Below are 22981 nucleotides of genomic sequence, written 5' to 3' on the forward strand. Positions count from 1 at the left end.
TACATATATAATTTTTTCAATAGTGAATAAGTTAATTTGTAAGAACATACAAATTAAATTAGAGTGAAGTCTCTGCATTAACTTTTATTTTTTTTAGAAATTGGTAAGAATATATCTGAAAAATTATTGTTTGATTCACTTCTACAAGAGATATATTCTTTGCTTCATCATAAGTACCAGACAGGTGGTAAGATAAATAAAAAGGAGTGTAGATAGATTCTTTTTGCATTACTGTACCAAAAGAAATTTTTGGGAAGAATCTTCTAATAAGTTTTATATCAATTATAAAAATTATATATATTTCCATTTTTAAGTCCGCAAGTTTAGAGATAGATTCTTTTTGCATTACTGTACCAAAAAAAATTTTTGGGAGGAATCTTATAAAAAGTTCTGATATCAGTTAGAGTAATTTTACATTTGTATATTAAATCCGCGGTGAGTTTTGAGTAAAGGGTTCTTTTTGCATTATTGTACCAAAGAAAAATTGGGAGGAATCCTTTAAGAAGTTTTATATCAACTAGACTAGCTTCTTTAATAAGCTTTAATAAGAAGTTTTATATCAGTTAGACTAACTTCTATAATTGTATCTCAAATTTTAAAATCTCAAGTTTAAAATTTAGTATCTCAAGTTTAATTAAAAAGAAATTTTAGCCAGCAAAATTAATTTTTATTTTTGTATCTCAAGTTTAATAATTTCATTAACATCTATATTTTTTATTACTTTATTAATTTTTGACCCTACAATTTTTAAACCAATAGTGGTTTTAGTCAGTCATATCTTAACATCTATTAAGGATCTTTTTATACTTATTCAAAATGAAATCACTAAGAAAACGTAGTAAAAGTAGGGAAAAAGATATTGACTATTTGAGAAATATGTCAAGTCTTATTAAGTCCGATGGACAAGGGGACTTAGAAAGTTTACCAATCTCTTCTCAGGATCTAGTAGAAGATGAAACTAGCCCTGAGTTTAATATTACTGAAAGAGTTATGTCTAGAAATGCAGAAGACATAGACTTAGTCAATGATATGAATGATACTGTTGAGATACTAAAGCAAGATATTAAGTTTAATAATACTATTGATAATAACTTAGGCCGTATATTGCTTGAATTAACTGCTCAAATAAATGATTTGAATAAGAAAACAAATCTACCTAAAGGTAAATCAGTAGATGAAACTGTTAATGATTTTAATGAACATTTAAAGGACTTAGAAACTAGTATTAATGATAATGTCAATAGGAGAGTGGGTAAGATTGAAGACCTAGTAGAACAACGTGTTAATGAGGCCTTACAGAAACATGTTAGAGAAAAAACTTTTAGTAACTATATCAATCATGCTGAAACAATTTTCCCCCCAAGTTTTGATTGCAATTCTATTTCAGTTATTTCTGATGAAAAGATAGGTCTAATCAATCACACTTTTCCTATTAGACATAAATTTAGCGGTTTTGGCACTCCTTCCGTTGTAGAATTTTTAAGAAATATGAATGCGGCACAGGCTCAATGTAAATTATCTGAGCATACATTTAAAGAAACACTCCTAAGATGCACAACAGGAGAAGTATATGATAGTGTAGCTACAATGGTTGATGGAAATATATCTCTTTCTGAAATTTATAACGCGTTATTAACTAAATATGATACAAGATTGAGGCCTGAGCATGCCCAATTAGAACTTGAGAATTTTGTTTTGCCTAAGGATCCTACATTTAATAAAGTTGTTAGTAAAATTATGGCTCTATGCCAAAGAGCTTGTTTGGAACATGGAGAGCCTGCTAGGACTCAAATTTATAATTTAACTGCTATTGGATATTTATTAAAAAATTTACCTTATGGATCAATTAATGATGGGTTAAAGATTAGAGCAGATTTAATTACAGAGTTAGGTAGATTCCCAACTTTTGCTGAAGTAGTACAAGCACTTAGAAAGTATGTAGGTGCTATTGATTTAAATTATAGAAGGGATGATAATAGGAAAAGGTATAGTAGGAGTGAGAATTTAAAAACAAGTGATATCCCTGTTCCTAAATTTTCTGTAAGAAATAATATGCGCGCAAAAATATCAGAGATCAATCATAAGCAGAATTTTTTAGGGAGAAGGAATGATCATAATTTTAAATCTCAGTCTTATAACAATACAAACCCTACAAGTAATAGGTATAATGGCAATCAGCAAAAGTATAATAATAATAACAATAGTAACTATAGAGACCACAGAAAACAAAATCCCAATTTCATTCCCTTAAAAGATAACTCTAAAATAAACAATAGCAGAAATAATGATAATAATACTAACCGCAAAGATTATGGAATTCATACTGAAGTAAATGGTAGATTAAGATGTAATTTTTGTGGTAAAAACACACATGCTGGCAGCAAACTTTGTTATGAAATGAGAAATGATGAAGGAATTATAAAATTTACAATTCCTACTTCCGAGCCTTGTCTTGTTTGTAAAAAAGAGATTGGTAAAACTTTATATCATCCATCTTACAGGTGTTTTAATAGGCCAGTTGCAAAGCAACTTAAAATGCAAGGTAAATGGAGATATCCTAGTGCTGAAGAGAGAAGGCATCTCGATAAGCAATTGAGTGGTAACTTAGCCTAAATTAAAAATGTCTAAATTTAAAAATCAACCTTTTCAAAACCCTCCCTCTGGGGAATTGAAAAGTGTTGATATTTCTGTAAATATTGGACGAAAAATATATATACCATGTAAATTATCATTTAAAGATTCAATATTTAAACAAGCATCAGGCATGTATGATACAGGAGCTGATACCTGTATTATGAGATTTTCATATTTTTCTAGACTTTTTTCTGAACATAATAAACAGGATCTATTGTCATTAATAAAAGAAAGTAATTATGAAGTATCTGGTATAACAAATAGAAAGATTGATGTTATTGGCTCAGTTTATATGTCCATGTTTTTACAAGGGGGGCCAGTACTTAGTATAGAATTTTTGATAGTTGATCAATTTGATCAATTTCCATCTGAATCACCTTTTATTATTGCTTCAAGAATGCAAACATTATTTGGTCTTATGCTAATGCCTAGTAGTCTTGAAAATACTATTAAAGTAATTCAACGTAATAAATATGGGAATAGAGTAATAACTAGTTCTTATGCTACAGAGCTAGAGCTCAACACAGCCTATGGGGTAGTTGAAAAGATTTCAAGTATGCAAACAGTAAAAGTTGATTTTGTCATTTCAAAAGCATCTAAATATTTAGTCGAAGATAAAGTAATAGTTTCTCAAGATAAAGTTCCATATGATGAAATGGATGGGTTAAGAATAATTACAACTGTAACAAAAATACACTATAAAGAGTACCAGTATGTAGTAAATGCTCTAGTTGAAAATTTAAGTAATAAAACTTTTTCTGGGGTAATTAAAGCAACAATTGATTTATTTGATAAACAATATAGGTTGTATCCCATTAAAGATAATTCTAAACATATTAAGCGATCTATGAGAAGGCTTAAAACAGATAAAGTATCTATTATGTCTGAATGTAGATTACCAGATGATAAAGAGGTCTCAATTAAAAACATTGTCATAAAAAAGCCACTAATTTTTAATGATTCTAAAATAAAGTCAAAATGTTATAAAGTAGATATTAGTTTCCCAAATCATTCACCAGATTTATCTGATTATACAGCAGTAAACAATAACGTAAATGATCCTAATGTTAGTTTAACAGATGAGCGCTATCCTATTAAGGAAAAAGTAATACCAAATTATGATCTTAAAAACTATTATGATTCTGAACAGTCAGTACAAATGGGATTCCAACCAAACTGGAATGATATTAAAGAAAAAGATCTTCAGCCAGAAGGTATTGGAATTCCAACTTCTATTTTAGACACTCCTAAAGATATCATTAAAGAAAGTAATTATGATCCTAAAATCTGGCCTTATGTTAAAAATATATTTATAGATAAATATCCACAAATAGTTTCACGTCATTCTTTAGATAGGGGACATTTATCCAAAACTTTAGGTTATTTTAATTTAAGGTTAAAAGAAAATATTGTACTTCCTAAAAACAAAAAGATAATATATGAATCCTCTGCAGACGCTAGTATGCTGAGGGATGTCTTAGATTATTTATGTAAATTAAAAGTAATATCGAAAGCAAGTCTTACTGGGGATGATATACCAAATTTTAGTTCACCATGTTTTTTAGTAAAAAGGTCTTCAAAGGATTCAGCTGCAAGATTAGTAGTATCATATAAGCTTTTAAATGAATGTATAAGTCAAGATCCAATAACAATCTCAAATTTTGACATGATATTAAATAGATTACACTCAGCACATTGTTATAGTTCAATAGATTTGAAGTCAGCTTTTCAAAGCATAGAGCTGACTCCAGAATCCAAAAAATTAACCCTATTTAGTTGTATGTGGGGGAGTTATATTTTCAATACTTTAGCTACAGGAATGTCTGTATCTCCAAATGCTCTCGCTAGATTTTGCGATGTAATGATACATCATATTCCAAGTAGAGATAAAAATGGTAAAATACAATTAAATGAAAAAGGACTACCAATAATGATTAATGATAGGATACCTAATGTAGAAATTTTCTATGATGATATAATTATTTTTTCGAAAGCTGGGCGTACTTATGAGGAAACCATTAAAATACACTTTGATTTAGTAGAAAAGGTTGTTTCTAGATTAGCATTTCATAGAGCTAAACTAGAGGTAGCTAAGAGTCAACTTTGTAAGTTTAAAATATCCTTTTTGGGCTGGCTTATAAGTAATAACTATTTAATGGTCGATCCAAGAAGGGTCGAAAAACTAAATGAGAAAACTTTTCCTTCTAGTGCCAAAGGCATGAAATCATTCTTGGGTGAAGTAAATTGGTTAAGAAATACTTTAAATTTTCAAGTTTTAAGAAACATTCATTATCTAACACCTCTTACTAGTACTAAATTGGGAAAATATAATCCAAATAATATACATCGAGAAAAATTTGAGGAACTTAAGAAACAGCTAACTCAAAGTTGTTTATTCTCAAAAATATGTTTACCAGGTGTACCTAAAATACTTTTTACTGATGCTGCAAGTGAAAAGTATAGTCAATACTCTTGCGTTTTAGCACAAATAGTACCAGCAAAATTTTCAAAAAACTTTGTTCCATCTTACATATATTTAGACGATCCTACCCATAGAATTATTTTTGATTTAAAATTACCAGTGAAACCAGTTCCTCTTAAAAAAGATAACCAAACAATCAAGGATTATTTAATAAATCTTGAGAGTAATTATCCACCTGAGTATGAATATTTGGATGATGATACCTTAGGGTATCAAGAACACTTTAAGATCTCTTTATCCGTATGTTTAAAACTTATGTTGGAACTTCAAAATTGTGTAACAAAATTTGAGAGTATTTGTTTTGACCTACAAAAACATATTAGAGAACATATTATGTATAACCATATTCTGGATACTGAACATAAAGGTAATAAGCTAAGTATGAAATTATATTTAGAGGACATTAAAAAAGGTGTACTTAAAATAGATACGGGATTACACATTTTTAGTGCACTTTCAAATGTACTACATAGGCCTGTAACTCTTATTAATGCAACAAATAAATTCAATGGTAAAAAACTTATAAGATTTAATAATGATAAAAACAAACCTCCTTTTTTCTTTTTATTGTATGAGAAAAATTCGAATCTTATTGTTAGGCCTACAATTTTAAATAAGCACTCAGAATATAATATAGGTAAACATAAGGGTTCTTTTGAAATAATTTTATATCACTCAAAAGTAATTCCTGAAGAAATGAGAAAAACTAATATTATGCAACTAGAATTGTATGCAATTTTAGGTTCATTACAAGCAACTAGAAAAATGGTTAATTCTGATGAATTATTATTAGCTTGTGATAATAAATGTCTTTATTATCTGTATAATCAAGATGTTAAAGACAGCCATACTAAAATTAATAATTGGGGAGTTAAAATAGAACATGATTATCCAAATTTAGGTTTAGTTTTTATAAAATCTGAAAATAATCCAGCGGATTTTTTGAGTCGCGTTTTTCAAGTTAGTAAGCCTGAAATTGCTCACATTAAATTACCATATATTGTAAAGGATTCTTTAAATGATTACATGCCTAATCAAACAACAATGACTGTAAAAGATTGGCGTGTATGGGTTGAAAATAACCCACAGTTTATTGAAGTTGACAAAACAAAATTGACAGAAAGACAGTTACAAAGTATTAACAAAAGAGATAAAAATATTGCAAAAGGAAAGGAAAAGGGGAAAGAAATAAAATCTAATAGTTTTCAAGTCACTTGGAAAATTAATAATTCAAAAGTTATAGAAGACATAATAATAAATGAACTAGATCCCAAAGTTTTTGGATCAGCATTGTCTAACAATCTAGCCGAGCGTAATACTAGGGCAGTATTTAATCCCATAAGAGTTTTAGAAGATATATTAACAACTGATAAAATAATAGAAGAACAGCAAAAACAATATACACAAATATATACCAATTGTGTAGCCAGTAAAGATAAAACTTATAAAGATAAGAACACATTTTATTTTTTACAGTTAGGAATTTTATATATTAAATTTAAAAATAAAATCCCTAGAATTTATGTACCAGATAGTTTATTGGATAAATATATAGCTATGGTGCATACCATTGTAAACCATGGTGGTCCTAAGAAAATGATTTGCAATTTGATTAATTACTATAATCCAAATTTACAAAAGTTATGTTACAAATATGCAAGTATATGTGTAGCATGTATGTTAACTAATCATCCTAATAGATCAAATAAATTAGGAGTTTTTCCTATACAGCTGGAGTTTTAGAATGCATACATATGGATTTAATTGAAGGTTTACCAACAGCAAGTGGATTTAATCACATATTAATGGCAAGATGCGTAATATCTGGTTATATGATTCTCCTTCCTGTTGTTACAAAAACAGCAAATGAGTTTTTATATCTCTTTGTTAACCATATATGGGTTCACTTCCACCCAAAGGCTGTTATTAGCGACAATGCCGGTTTATTTAGTTCTAATAAAACAATACGAATTTTAGCTCTTTTAGGGTGTCAGTTTATTTATTCATCAAGCTTTTCTGGAATGTCACATGGAGCAGCGGAAAGTTATGTGGGTTTAGTTAAAAGAATAATGAAAAAAGTATTATCTAATCAACCTAATTTTAATTGGACATTTTTACCATCTATAATAGCTCAATTGCATAATTCCAGTCGTATAACAAAAACCGGTTTTACACCTAATCAATTAGTATTTGGCACAGAGTCTCATTTAAGTAAATGTTTCCTAGATAATCCTTTAGTGCCAAAATTTCACCCTATAATTTCTCGTAGTGTAAAAACATTTGAATCACAACAATTAAGTTTAACAAAAAATCTAGATTCCGTGAGACATTTCATAACAAAGGAAAGAGATAATAGACTTGACAAAGCCAATAGAAATAAGGTTACTAGATCATTCCAAGTAGGAGATGTAATTTTTGTAAAGGATATGAGTAAAATATTGGGTACTACACAACCTCTTAAAACATATTATCATCCTCAACCTTTTGTTATTGTAAAAGTAAATCCAGTTTCAGCCTGGATATCTAGAATTGTTGATGAATTGACCATAATTAGGCCATTTAATCATTTCAAAAAGTATATACCTTTTTCTGATGAATTTAAGGATTTACCTAAAGAAATAAAAGAAATTGCTCAACAGCAACCTATAAATCTAACCACTGAAGAAATTAAGAAATTAATTTCATCAGCACCTTTAAATTTTGAATTATTCAAAAATGATGAAAAATTGGATAAATTGACTATTGATTCAATAAATGAGTTTGACAAACCTAAACCTGAAAATTTAATTTCAGATAGTGAAATAAAGGACCAAATTTTAAATGATGATATTGATGAGACTTCAATGCCTATAACAAGAAGTAAATTACAAGGAATAATAAAACAAAAGCAAAAAGATCATGAAAAGTCTGGAGAAACACCAAAACAAATAACGTTTGACTTACACACAGACGAACAAAAAGTATAGAGTAGGTTCATTACTCATAAGTCTAATTTAATTAAATTTCTGTCCAAAATTTTAGTTTTATAATTTTAAGTAATAATAAAGGTTTTAATTTATGTAGTAAGAAAATAAAATACATTGTATGATATTTAAGATATTTAATTCTATTAAAGTAAAATAAAATTTAAAATTTTTGTTGATCACTCTATTTGTGGTATATCTATTAAACACAAACCAGAGATGAACAATGACAAGTGTCAATTTCTTATTTTAAACTTCCTTTAGATTACTTCATGCTTTAAATATAATTATTTTTACTATACGAGCAACAATATAACAGCAAACAACATTTTTGGCTTTTAAAAAAAAAATTCTTTTTCATCATGAAGAACATCATATTTTTGGCTATTTTCGTAACATTTTCATGTTCAGAAGATGTGATAGATTTTTTCTATCATGAAAAAATAAACCGAGATAAATACCTAGACTCGACTAAATCGGTGGTAAAGATTATTTTTGACTACAACCAAAATATGAAGGATGTAAACACACTCTTCCGAACATCTTTTAATGATTTAAAAACTGAACTAAATACTAATAATGCTGAAATTGAAGCAAAAGGTTCAAATATAGCTATTAGTCTGAATAAAATACTTGTACTTACAAATAGATATGATCAATTATCAAAAGAAATTGATATAATAATTTCGCATATGACAGCTCTAGATCAACAAATTAACTCAGATTTCGAAGTAAATTATATAATAGATGAAAATAAACAATCTTTTCATTTGGATAATTTTTAGATGCATCAAAAATATTTAAAGGAAGCTTTTCAATCTATACCTTCCATAACTGAAGCAATGAAAAAAGATAATACTTTTATTAGAGGGGTAGATCTTACATTTAATAATCTCTATATTCCTGCAAGAATTTTAATAAGTTTTCTGGAAAATTGGATTGTAACTTTCAAATATTGTTTCCAAGGAGTTGTAACAAATGATCTTAGAAGAAAATTGACTCCTGAAAATAAACACTCGGACTTAGTAAATATCAATTTTATAGGATCAGGTCTGGTTGATAGTAAACCAACATTCTATTTAGAATTAAATATTTTATCAAACAAAATTAAATATAATTCTTTGATTGCGATACCATACTCGGGAATTTCTTTGGATGCTTATTATTACTACAATACAGAAAACCAAAAGATTGCTAAATTTATCACTGAGGATGAAAAACAATTGGGACTAAATGAAGCTATAACTTTTTGTTTGAAACATATAAATGATAAGAAATTTGACCTTATTATTCAATATTGTCCGTTTATTAGCAATACAAAATTATTTCAAATAACAAACGAGGGAATTTTGCTTTTTAAACATGATGATAAAATAGGTAAAGCATTTGTGTTAGGGCTTCAAAAGGATTTAAATAGTTCAAATTACCCGGTACATATTATGTTTAATGGGAAATTGGAATTTAATCTACCTCACAAAGGAGATGTGGTAATAGAAAGACAATCTAATTTTAAAGTAATTTCTTCCTCGTTAACATCTGATCAAAGACATCTATTGGAATTAAAAGTTAATAATACCAGAAGTAATCTGGAACAAGCTACAATTATTAAACATATAAGTAACTACTTCAAAAATTCATATTATCAGATATTCATTAATATTTTTGTGTTTACCTCAATAGCGTTTTTGGGAGTTGGATCCAAGGAATTATATGAAAAAATTAAAGCACATTACAAGCCTAGAAATAGCTCTAAAAAACTTATAATAAACAGATTGGAAACAATACCTTTGAGATCTAGAAGTAGACGTTAAAATTTAAGCAATGTTATAGTTGAACAGTAGTTCTAAGTATCAGTTTTAAAAGTAAATTTTACAATATTTTTTTGGGGGGGGGGTTGACAACTTTTAGTTAAAACAATGTTTTAACCATTTGTTATTCTCCTTCCAGTAGAATTCTTCTTTCAGTCGATAACCTAAAAAGCAAATTATCTATTCGGAAATATAAAATATAATTAAAAAAAAAACCAGTTGAATCAAAATAGGTAATCTAACAAGGTGAAAATATCTCATCCTTATGTATTTAAAATACCCAAAGTAAAGTGTATCTCATTCCAATGCATTTAAAATATTCAAAGTAAAGTGTATCTCATCCCTATACATGGAAAAAACTGTTATTATTAACTAGTTTTAAGCGTTTTCGGATTTTCGATTAAAAAGTTTTCTTTCAGAAGATATTGAGTAACTTTAAAACTAATATCATATGTGTTTTCAACATTGTAATAGAATTTTAAAGACCGAGCTCGATTAAAGAGAGACTACAAATAAAAACTTTTCTTTGTTTCAATCATATTTTGGTTTTAATATATAAGGCGGAAAAATTATTTAAGCAGTTATGTCTAGAACAAACTTTTGTCGGTGAAACATAAAACTTTAAGTGATTAAAGAATGAAGAGATTTTCTGGTAGGCTTTATTTTATAATATCATTTAAATTTTCAATAAATTTTATAAGATAAAGTATATAGCTTACATTAGATAGGATCTTATGTTTTAGGAAGGAGTCTAGAACTAGATATATGTAATACAAAATTGTAGAACTATTGCCTTAAGTTTTGTCATAATTTTTACATAGTGAAATTTTTTGAGATATTATTAAAATTCCTTTAATTTTTTTCTCCTAATTAAAAGATTTTAGATTTACGTTTGAAATTGTAGATTCCTAAGTAAAATTAGAAAAATATTTTAATGTAATATTCCCTATGATCTTCAACAAATTAAAGAGCAATATAGGAAAGTTTATTTCATTTAAATTTAACAAAGCCAGTTTTTTCTTTCCAAATATAATAACTGTTGAGTTTTAGTTGAAAACATAAAAAGAATTTTATCTAAGTAATTATTAAAGGGCGAATATAGGTTCGATATGATATTAGCTTATATGAAAGGTGCCATTTCATACTTTTAGAATATCTATGCCAAATTTAAAAATTCAAAAAAATCCTTAAGTAGATTTTGCAATTTTCTGTTTCAATTGAACATATGATAAATGAGATTGACGACAAACGGTTTATTTTAGCCCTTTACAAGACTTTTTTTTGACTATTTTGCTTAAGTTTGATTGACTATTACAATGGCACGCATCTTAAATGATAATTTAAATGTTTATTATTTTAGATTATATACTCTTTAATTCAATTTTTAAAAAGCGTAGAAATAATTTGCGTAAAAGTTTTGACTAGGGTAAATAATATGTCTTAAAGTTTATTTTCTGTACAAAGATCATTGGTTAATTCTGGAAAATATAAAAACCCTGATGTACGCAATTTTAACACACACACACACGAACCTTAAAAAAACAGGGATTTGAAATCATTCTTCCTCCAAGAAAATTTTATCAATTATTTTTTTTTTACTTTTTACATTATTTGATGTTTTTTTAAACTTTTAAATATTTTACTTTATATAATTTGTATTAAGGTAGAAGATGGGTATATTTACCCCTGATTAATTGGTTTCCACGTTATTACGACTATCCTTTAACGAAAGCTTTTTAATTCAACCTTGCTACGAAGCCTTGTGTGATGCTAGGGTAATTGAGTTCTTAGGGAACCACACTTATTACATAATATTATCTTGAGTTAGAAAGGTTTTAAGCTATAAACAGACTTATACAATTAGATATGTCAATATCTTTAAGTTATTTATAATCTATATAATGGCACCTTTGAAATAAGCTCATATTATATCAAACCTATATTCGCCCTTTAAAGTACAATTTAAACTTTAAACTGTTTTTAACCTATTTTTTTATCATATATCAAAAATATACTATGACACCAGTAGAATCAGACTGCAGAGCCCAAATTTGAATTAGGTCCCCAATAAACTTTTTTTGGGGGATTTAAAAATAAATTTTATATGTTGCTGTGATCATTTTGATGGAAGCAAAAGCATTTTTTAGTTTGGGGTTAAATTGTTTCTTACAGAACAATTTGATGTGATTCAGATTATATCAATACAATAATAAAAACTCTACTCTGTTCGATGCAAATAATTTTTTTCTAAAACAATAATTTATATAGAAGAAATTTAACATTAAAATAAAACATATTATTCTGAAGTCTGAACCAATTAGAAGGCTTGTTTCATATCAGTTTTTTACAATTCAAAAAAGAGTGTTTTCACAAAGTGACTTATTTCCAATGTAGTTAAATAATTTTTATTGAATTAAAATGAAAAGAATGAAAACTATACACATAAAAGATACATGCTTTTTAAAAATATTTAAAAAAATAAGTTTGAATAATCTTATATTTTATCATATTTGTATATGTGACAAAAAAAATTTGTTGTATTGCGTAAACGTTTGTTGTCATCTTTCACTATTTAACCCTTTACAGCCAATTTTTTTGTGTTTTAAATAAGTGATGGAAAACAAGCACGATAAAGTTAATTCATTGATATATTGTAAAGAATTAAGTTTTTAATGAATTAATTTAGATGAAATCAAAAGGCCTAATTTTACTCTATACCAGAATACTATATATATGAAGCAAAACACTCTAAAAGCTACGAATTTTACCAAAATAAAAAAAGACCTTTTGCTCTGATCAAAAAAGACCACAGCAACAGTAAAATTAATTTTTAAATCCCCTCAAAAAAGTTTATTGGGGACTTAATTCAAATTTAGGCTATGCAGTTTAATTCTACTAGTGTCATAGTATATTTTTGATATATGTTTTAAAAATAGGTTAAAAACAGTTTAAATAAATAGATATATATAGAGGACCTTTAAGCATCTTAATTAAACTCTTATATGTTGAGGCAATGAAAGTATAAATTCTAGTGTTTCTTTAAGCAGTACAATTTTGGAACCCAAGTATATTCCCTCTAAAAATGGCAAAAAGAATACCTAACAAAAATAATGACATTATCTATAGGTTAAATACACCAGGTTGTAAAGACCTTTAGTTAAATAAAATTGTTCACATATCTCGAAAATGAAAATCAACTATATAATAATCATTAAATTGATTAGCTGTAGTAGAATATCTACACCTACTTAAGATTGAATACACCTAGGTTGTAAAGATCTTAACAAATGCTACAAGAAAGAGAGAGGACAATACTTTAAAAACTAAATTCTAGTGTAAGAGAAATATTAGTTTGAACTTAAATGCCTCCCCAAAAGAAAGTTTAATTAAGTTTAGTGGAATAAGACTTTATATATTGGATTTGTCAGATTAAGATTAGGTTAAGATATATTAGGATATAAAAGGGTAATTAAAATAGAATTGAAGTAAAAAAAATTTTGAATAATTATAGCGGGGAAATGTTAACAAGAAGCAAAATTTTATAAACATGTTTATTCAATTAGCAGGTTTAACTTAATTCTTTAATTATCTAGACTAAGACTTTTCCTATAAACAAGATGTATATGAAAAGATTATTACATAAGTAACATTTTTTTGTATAGTTGGAATTTAGAAAAAATTTAAAGTTAAATCGAAAGATTGAACCGAAATATTTAGTTATAAGTTTTGCGTTAATTAAAAAAAATAATAAGTTTTACCACTGGGAAAGTCAAATATTTGTTAAATCACGTTTTAAAAACAACACTGTACTTAAGTTAATTTTGAATATTATTTACAATTTTTGAAAGATTTAGTTTAAGTTTAAAACAAAAGGTTATTTACAATTTTAAAGTATAAATTTGAGTAAAAAAAAAATATATAAGGTAGCTTATCAAAATTGAATTTTCTGAGGTAGTTAATAAAAAAAATATAGTTATTATTTAGGCCAAAAACTTTAAAACAAAATATTATTCATAAATTACATAGTAATTGAATTAGTTTATAATTTTATCACTGTTTTTATAAGAACTTTGGTGGAGGAATTTTGAAATTTTAAAATCTTTATTATACATGCCAAATTATATAAGAAAATAGAATAATAAGTATTTAAACTTTGAGATCTTAGTTTGCTTACTATCACGAAAAGACACGAGGTAGTTTATTATGTTTGAATTATTGAGGTAGTTAAAAAAAATAATATTTATCACTTAAGCCAGAAACTTTAAACTGAAATGTTTAGTTACAATTTATGAAGAATTTCTTTTGATTTAAAAAACTTTTTTTTCACTAATTTTATGAGATTTTTTGGTGGTGAAATTTAGAGAATTTTGAATTTGTATATTTTATCACAATTTTTATCACAGATTAAGTCCAAAAGTTGAAAGTCCGAAAAAAAAAGTCCGAAAGCAGAGTTTTTTTTACCAGTTATGTATATTGAAATTTAAAGAATTTTGAATTTGTATATTTTATCACAATTTTTATCACAGATTGAGTCCAAAAGTTGAAAGTCCGAAAAGGGGGGTCCGAAAGCAGAGTTTTTTTTACCAGTTGTGTATATTGGGGTTTGGAACCATCTGAAACAAAATTAAAATTGATTAGCATTTATTTATTGGAATAAGGAAATAATTTTTAGTAAAAAAAAACTTTAAGATGTGCAAACTAAAGAACTATAAACTTATAGTTAAACATAACTCCTCTAATTTAAGGGGCAGGGATGAAATTATAGTTAGAGCTTCCAATAGAGATTTACGACTCATGGAAGAAATTTTATTATGGCTTATTCAACAAACCCGATTAATATTAATGCAGAAAATTAGTAGCTTTAAGAATAAGGAAAAAAGTAAACATTGCATTAGAAAAAATAAGCAAAATGATGATTTAAATAAGTCAACAACATTTTTTGAATACATTGAAATTAATATGCGTTTAGCCAAGCAAGTACAGAGGGCAATGCTTCTTAACGTAGTTAAAACTTTAATGAAAAACTTTAAAAACCTAAAAACAATACTAGCTTTACCAAATAATTTGTTAGAAGAATAATAGGTGAAAAGTTTAATTTTAAATACTGTAAAACTTTTATAAAATTTGTAATTACACATATAGTAAGCTAGGTACTGTAGTTAAGATTTGTTTTATAAGGAAAACTTTTCTTACTCTATTCACGGGCAACAAGAAAGGGTTTCTTGACTGTCCTAGTTCAGCAGCTAGACGAGTCTATAAATAAAAAATTTTTATTAGGTAGGAATTTATGTTTTTAATATCTGAAAGTATACATGATCAGAAAAAAAAGTCAGTATATATTATAGAAAGGGTACTTAAGATTTGATGAGTTTAAAGTAAATTAGAAGGAAGTAAATTAAATCATTTGAATTAAGGAAATTTAATTACCAAAAACCTAGTATAAAATTTTAGTATATTAAAGTTACAGAAGCGAAGTAAAACTTAATGAATTAGGTAGCTAATAATTAGTTTAATACACCTATAAATAATTAGCAGGGATTCTATGCAATCAAATAAAAATAGCCTACTGTCTATCAAAGTTTATTTAAGTTTAGAATGGCTTTTATAAAAGTAAAAATAATAATTTCTTTCAGAAGATATAAAAGCTTTATTTGATATACCTCTAGATTTATCTCAGGGGGTTGGGGCAGCATTTCTATCGCCTGACTTGTCCGAGGGGGTTGGTGATGGTGACGCAACTCTAGATTCTCGTCTTGTTCGGGATCTAAAATATAAAAAGACTATTAACTAAATTATATTAAATGATTATTAAAGAATATTTACATCCCTGTAACATCACTTATAGCGAATATTGGGTTTTAAACAGATGTGAATACCATAAACTAAATAAAAATCTAATTATAATCTATACTACTATACTCATATTTTTTATAATTGTCATTAACATATTAGAAAGGAAATAAAAAAAACTTTACCTGGTTGGGAAATATTTTGTCTTCTCTTCTTAAAACATAGTCTCAATACCGCCGCCGTTCTAAAAAAAATGACAGCTGTAATTACTTCAGATGCTAGTATCAAAAAACCTACCAGGGCTACAAAGCTATCTGTAGGTCTGGACTTTTATAGTCCTGGATTAATAAAGATTTTACCAAGAAATTGCGTCAAAATAGATCTGCGTTTCCAAATTAAACCACCCGAAAGTCATTTTACTATGCTTAGGGAGCGATCAAGTTTAAGTTTAAAAAATATAATATGCACTGGTGGGATCATAGATCCTGATTATTTGGGTAATGTTTATTTCATACTTCATAACTTATCAGGGAAAACATATGTCATCCAAAAGGGTGAAAAAATAGGTCAAATGATATTTCTAAAAAGCTGTTATCCAAAAATATTAACCATACGCAGTTTTGGGGCAGAGAATGCAAATAAGCAAATGTCAGAATTAAAATATTTAAGAGAGGAAAGGGGATCTAAGGGATTTGGTTCTAGTAATGAAATAGAGGGGGAGAATAAAATAATAAACTTACCCGAGAGCCAAAAGTCCAAGGGCAACAGCAGCAAGGAATAATTTATCGGTCGTAGCCTCATTGCGTTCTTCTTGCAGAAGAGTATTAAGAATTTAATCTTTTTAAAATCATCTGGGAACTTCCATCCGGAATACTCATTGTTGAAAAAAATCTGAAATTATAAATTTTTACAGTATTAGGTAAGTAAATCTAAACTCAATAATTATAGGTATTAATTTATCTATTGATATTATTAGTAAAGATATATAGGTAAGCATAATCTATACTAATGTTTGTGTTTATTAGTTTAAGCATTGATAATATTAGTAGAGAGATAATAGTGTTTAAAGAACATTTTTTTTGGGATAATATACAACTGTATAGTAGGGGGATTCGCCTTGTTAAAACATAGGTTGGCAATTTTTTATAGTTCTTACAGGGCTTAATTGTTTTGTTGACACTACTGTAAAAAAAACTTATTAGCAGTTGGTACTTTTCAGTTACACAAGAGATGAAAATCTAAACTGTAATAGAAAGTATGAATTTAGTTTATCTCAAGAACAATAGGAAACACTAAGTAAACTTTAAACTGAAAAAGATTTCTGCAGATTATTCACAACAGAGTCAGGAGGGATAGTAGACAAATTGGGGCCAAAATTAGTAGTATTAAAATATTTGGTAGGATCAAGATTTTTCTGGGTAGCACGATGAACTCTTGAGTTAACCGTTTGACTCTGCTGGGAACGCCGTTTAATCTTTTTAGTACACTTTTGACCTACGAATAAAAAATCAATTAACAACAAAAATAATAAGTTTTCTTTTAAATTTAACCGTTCTAGTAAATACGCAATAGAAATTAAGAATGCCGCTGATAATTATGAAGTTTGAAAAATGAAAATCGCGAAACCTATACACGAAGACGACATTATGAATAAGGAAATTTAATTAAAGTAAAAGAAAATATAACAAAAGCAAAATAAACCAAATTAAAGTCTAAAAATAATATCTATTGGTTTAATTTTATTTTTCCCATCTTATTCTTACAATTTTTTGGACACACGCGATCAATATTGGCCATTTTAAAAATTGAAATTTGATCTTTTTGATAATAGTATCATAAATATATATAATCTATATTGACTAACAGACTATAAAATCGTTCGCACCCAATAAAAAAGTCTGCAAATTAATTTCATAAAATAGCATAAAATAAAATCTTACCCAATGCAAGCAAAGCAAGTAATATTAGGATAAGAAATAGGGCCACTAGAATTGTACCACCAATAACCAAAATGGAGAAATAACCTGGGCTAAAAAAAAAATACATTTTATTAAAAATGATAGGTAAACAATTTTTTTCTTTTAAAATTTACCTGCTGATTATTTCATAAATTGACTGATAGGAATTCTTGGCAGCCAAACCATAATCACGGTGGATAGATTTGTTATAGGCAGGACTCGGTTTTGGGGTAAAACTGGGAATATTTGGTAAACTATAAGTTTTTGTAGTAAAGTTTCCAACCTGGGTTTGAGGACCAGATTTAAGTTTTCGCTTATTTGTAACTTTACCACTGAGTTTAGGAGAAGGTAGTTTAGTGGTAGGAACTTTTGGTAGATAAGTGGTTAGAGGATCCAATTTCACTTCTTTAAAAGGAGTTGAAACCATTTCTTGGGTCCTAAAATTTTTTCGAATTTCAGGCTCAGAAAATTCCTCAGAATCTGCCTCCAAGACCCGGAGAGAGGAGGAGGTGGAGGTAGACATAGAGATAATTGAGGGACCGGAACCTGAAGTAATCATCGTGGTGGACGGAGATGAGACCATTCTTGATGATGGAGGCGAAGTTGTGGACGTTGGCAACGGAGAAGACAGCGTTGCTACATCAGATTCTAAAGTGGTTGCTGAGGATAAGGGTGACCCTACTGAAAGCAAAGAAGCTGATGAGGTTGGTGAGAATGCAGAGGATGGAGCAGTTGTTGAAGCCTCAGATGTGACTGAAGGTAACTTTGAGTTATCAGTAGATAGATGTGTAGCAAGCTGGTTTAGAGTTTCTTGCAATAGAACTGGTTTTTCTAAAGTAGATTCCAAGAAAGGAATGTCAGGGGAAGATGGAAAAGTAGTAAAGTAGTCAGAGGAAAAATCAACATAGGAGGAATCACTAATATTCAACGCATCTTTAACAGATAGATTGGGTTGTGTAGTGTAAAGCATCACTTTCTCATCATGCACATCATTTTCATAACTGAAGTCAATAAGCCAATTTCTTAAAAGTGGCATCATGGAGAAAACACCCTAAAAACACTTTACTATAATGAAGTTGTTTTAAGACTAAAGGAACATATTATCTAACAACAGGGTGACCAAAAAATATTTTATTTAGACATGGAAGTCTGTACACCTGCAGCAACAAATGGTCATCATGTTGTCAACAAGGAGAATGGTCAGGGAGAATCAGAGAACAAGGAGGTTAGTGAAAATTCGTATGAAGTAGCTGAGGATTTTGACGACTTCGAAATTCTAGAGGAGTTTGATAGTCCAAGATTGAATAGAAAAACCTTCCCTGTCCTCATCAGCGATAATTGTAATACGTCTTTTTCCACTCCAGCCGAGAAAAATCTTCTTGAAAGAAAAATTCAGAATAGGCGGGCTCTTTACTCACCTTTTTACTTCTCACTCCCCTTTTCTGAGAAATCAACACTGTCAGAAATCACAAACACGTCATTGATTTTTAAAGCAAGTTATTCTCTAACACCTTATTTAGCTTGTACACAAAAGTTCAATTATAAATTGACAGACATAGATAGTGAAACATTGTTCAAACACAATCTCTACTACGATAAAATTGCTGTACTCACAGGGGCAGTTGAAAAAAGAGCAGCTATACTTCCTTGCATGCTTAGAATTGACGAAAATAATGTTGAACTCAATCTTCTCAGTAGGTTTAGGGAAACTTGGGGAATCCATAGAGTTCAACAGGCAAGCATAAGTAGCGGGGGATTTAGGCCAGCATTACAGAGCATGACTAAGAAGTATATCCATCTCTTTGCTCAACCACCCCCACCCCACTATTGTTTCTTTAATGCTAAATATTGTGAAAGTAATCAATTAATAATTAGACAGCACTATAGAAGCAGTTATTACCAGAAGTTGTATGAGACTAAGACAAACCTGATCCAAGTGTATGGTTGTCCTACAACAATACCCAGCTCCCAATATATTTGCCTTGGAGCACAAGATCAGGAAATTCTTGACTCATGCACCTTCGTGGATAAGGTCTATGGGATTGTACCAGTGGACAATCCTAGAGACTTGAATGTGCTTCTTAGTCAAGGGGAAGAGTTATATCTCATGGACTCTGGGTACATGAGTGCCCAGTGTCTCAAATTGTATGGGTATTTCCCTGAGGACATTTTTTGGATGCCCCATACAAGGGACGAGATTCGCTCAAAGATTAGAGCTAAATTCTCAGGGGAGGGAAAAATGAACGTTGATAGGTTTCTGGATTTATCTCTGGTCAATATCAGAAATTTGTTCAGTGACTCAGGATTCAACTTACTTTTTGTCTCTCTTCCAAGTGGAAGTATCCTGAGACTGACGCCTGCTCTAATTTTTACCCTTGTTTTGAAACATAGACAAAATGATTTCACCCTCGTCAATTGAAAATTTTTTTTGTTTTTATGCAGAGAGGGAAGGATGATTTACTTTTATTAAAAAATACACAAAAATCAATTTGACTAACGTCCAGTAAATTAAATAAAAAAGTTCTAAAAAATTAAAAAAAAAACATAAAAAGAATTGTAGTTTTAAAATAAATAAAAAAAACCAAGTATTAGTATATTTTGAGTTTCCCACAGAAAGTGCAGTTTTTGCTACAATTTTACAAGAGCAAAAACTAGGATTGCACAACAATTCAAAGTTATATAATTGTGTTTTATATCTAGAATATTCTAGACTTTTTGTAGGAAACAAGAGTATAGTTATTTACTGTGATTCAATAATTTCATCATTATTTTGTATTATGTAATTGTATATAGATACTAGAATGTTCTTAGAAACACTTTAATTATACAAGCAAAAACCAATGAATAAGTTTTTGTCATACATAAAAAGCTAATATTGCATCATGTGTAAGTTTCCAGAATCTTCTTTATTATATAACAAAAACTGAGGTAGAAGTTTTTATTATGCTTTTTAATACATAAACAGCTAGTATTGCATCATGTGTAAATTTCTAGAAACTTCTTTATTATATGACAAAAACTGATGTAGAAGTTTTTGTTTTACTTTTTACTGCACAAAAAAGCTAGGATTGCATCAGATTATGCCATTAACTAAATTCTAGAACATTCTAAGATCTCAGTATAAATAGAGCAGCAAAGTATCTGGTTTTCAATGAGCCTTGCACACTCATTCACTCGTAACCTTTTATTTAACCTCTGTATCTCTTAATGTTTAATCTATCTAATGTGTTTATCTGTATACTATCTCTTTTCTTAACCATTCTGTTAGTTTTTATAAGGATGGTGTTTATTTTTATGTGTATCAATTTTTCATTTATCTTAATTTCTGTTTTACTCTTATTGAGATTTATAGAAATTTTACAAGTTCCCTGTTGGGACTTGTAAAAATCAAATGAAGCTCAAAACTAGGGAAATAGTCTAAGTTCTGAAAAATCATATACTTATGCTGCTTAAAAAAAATCTATCTTTAGCAAATCTATCTAAGTTTAACTATTATATCTTTGGACTTGTAAATTTACAAAACATAATGAAGTTTGATGATTATTTTTCAAAGTATTTGGATAACAAACAATTACATGTCAAGTGTAAAGAAAATCTTAAAGAATCAAATATTATAAGTTTAAAGTTTACTTTCTTATTAAGAACTTATGGTTTACACTTTGCAAATCCAAAGATATGTTTTAACTGTCATAAAACATATTTAACCTTATATAAAATAATTGAAAATAACTTAAAAAACATTATTGTACTTATGTTAGAATACAATACTAAACTATGATACTCACATTTAATCAACAATAAAGTATAAACAATAAACACTTAGTACATTTTTCACTTTGGTATATATTGAATAATTTGAACTTGAAGTTGTGAGACAACAGTTCTTTATTGCACAAAAGTTAATAAATAATAGGAGATCCTCGCGTGGAAGTGTTTACAACACTTAGGTCTTTGTATTAATTTTGCCATTACTTGAGCAGTTTAAGAGTAAAAGTAAAACTAATTTAAAAACTTAACTTATAAGCATATCATAACTTACTAAAGGACCTTTGCCTCTATATTATCTTGGTAAATGTTTATTATTTAAATATTCTTTATCTAATAGACTTTTTCTTAGAAAGCAAAATAATTACTAATTTAAAGCTTGTTAGAAAGTCCTAGTACCTTTGGAAGCGATTAGTAAAGAGCGGAGTTATTCCTGCGGAGGGAATAGCGTGATTAGTGATTATGTATATAGTTGATATTCATTAGGTTATGATAGTCTACATGTACAACTTATTAAAGGACCTTTGCTACTATATTGTCTAAATATAAAGTAACTTCAAAAATACTTTGATGATTCCTTTTATTTAGAAATTCAAAGTAGTTGCTAATATCAAAGCTTGTTAGAAAGCCCTAGTACCTTTGGAAAACGTTAGTAAAGAGTGGAGTTCTTTCCTCCAACTTGATTAGGAATTATTCAAGTGCAAAAATAGAATCATTCTTAGTTGAGGGTTAGGAATCAACGTGGTTAGCAATTACATATATAGTAGATACAAATATTTTAAGTTTTGCAAAATTACTAGAGATTAAAGGACAGCTATCTGTAGGCGTTTGGAGCTTTAGGGACTGAAACGCACGACACAAATGCAATTGAGAGCCTTGTGTACAAGCAATTGCAACTAGATGACACTCTAGAGGCCCTAGAGAATGCTAGTATATTTGTGGCCATTGGTCGCGGCCCTAGGGGGACACTCGGACCGGTTGACACTCTAGAGGCCCTAGAGCACACCGGAACATGGGAACCTCTATAGTTGTACCTCTCTTTAAGGATGCTTGATAAGAAATATTAAGTTGTATAATACATGCTGAATTAGATTTTGGGACACTGATTAGTACAGCTCTGTCGCTTAATAGCTTGGATTCTAGGAGTAAGGGTACGGTAGCGCATCAAGTTGTACTTGTATAAGCCGGCTATGCAGTTTACTCTGAGTTTCTATTGTTATAAGAAAAGCAAAATACATCTGGTAGCTTGCTAGAGTTTAATTAAGCATTGGATAAATCTTTATTTATTTATTCTTGGAAAATCTAGCTTTATTTAATATTCTCACAAATTATAGCTTATAAGTACTTCATAACATAATTTTAATCTAAGTTTAAAGTATTGAATTGAACTGCTTTTTCTTTGGCAAGGTTGAATTGTTTATCACATCTATCACTTGAATCAATTTAGTCTAACCAGCTAAATGTTGTAAACTTTGACAAGATTGCGTTTAACTTATTCGTTTTTGGTAGCTAAGTTTATGCTTTGTCATATGAGTTGGAGATTGGCTTCAACTTGGTTGGTATTCTCTTCTTGTTCTGAAA

The 22981-nt window shown here is 28.5% G+C and overlaps 2 protein-coding genes across 2 annotated transcripts in view; both read left to right on the plus strand.

Annotated features, from left to right (window-relative positions):
• Positions 1 to 22981, plus strand: part of LOC145304205 (mitochondrial sodium/calcium exchanger protein-like) — a 48033-nt gene that overhangs the window by 4630 nt on the left and 20422 nt on the right. The window lies entirely within an intron of this gene.
• Positions 877 to 20178, plus strand: LOC145312311 (uncharacterized). Its single transcript, XM_080151553.1, has 4 exons — positions 877 to 1305; positions 3734 to 3848; positions 18095 to 18394; positions 18775 to 20178. The coding sequence occupies exons 1-4, from the start codon at positions 877 to 879 to the stop codon at positions 20052 to 20054; spliced, it is 2124 nt and encodes a 707-aa protein (XP_080007679.1). The 3' UTR covers positions 20055 to 20178.

The sequence above is a fragment of the Acartia tonsa genome, chromosome 2 (assembly GCF_053477335.1).
Source record: "Acartia tonsa isolate MP-2025a chromosome 2, ASM5347733v1, whole genome shotgun sequence".
NCBI classification, from domain to species: Eukaryota; Metazoa; Arthropoda; class Copepoda; order Calanoida; family Acartiidae; genus Acartia; species Acartia tonsa.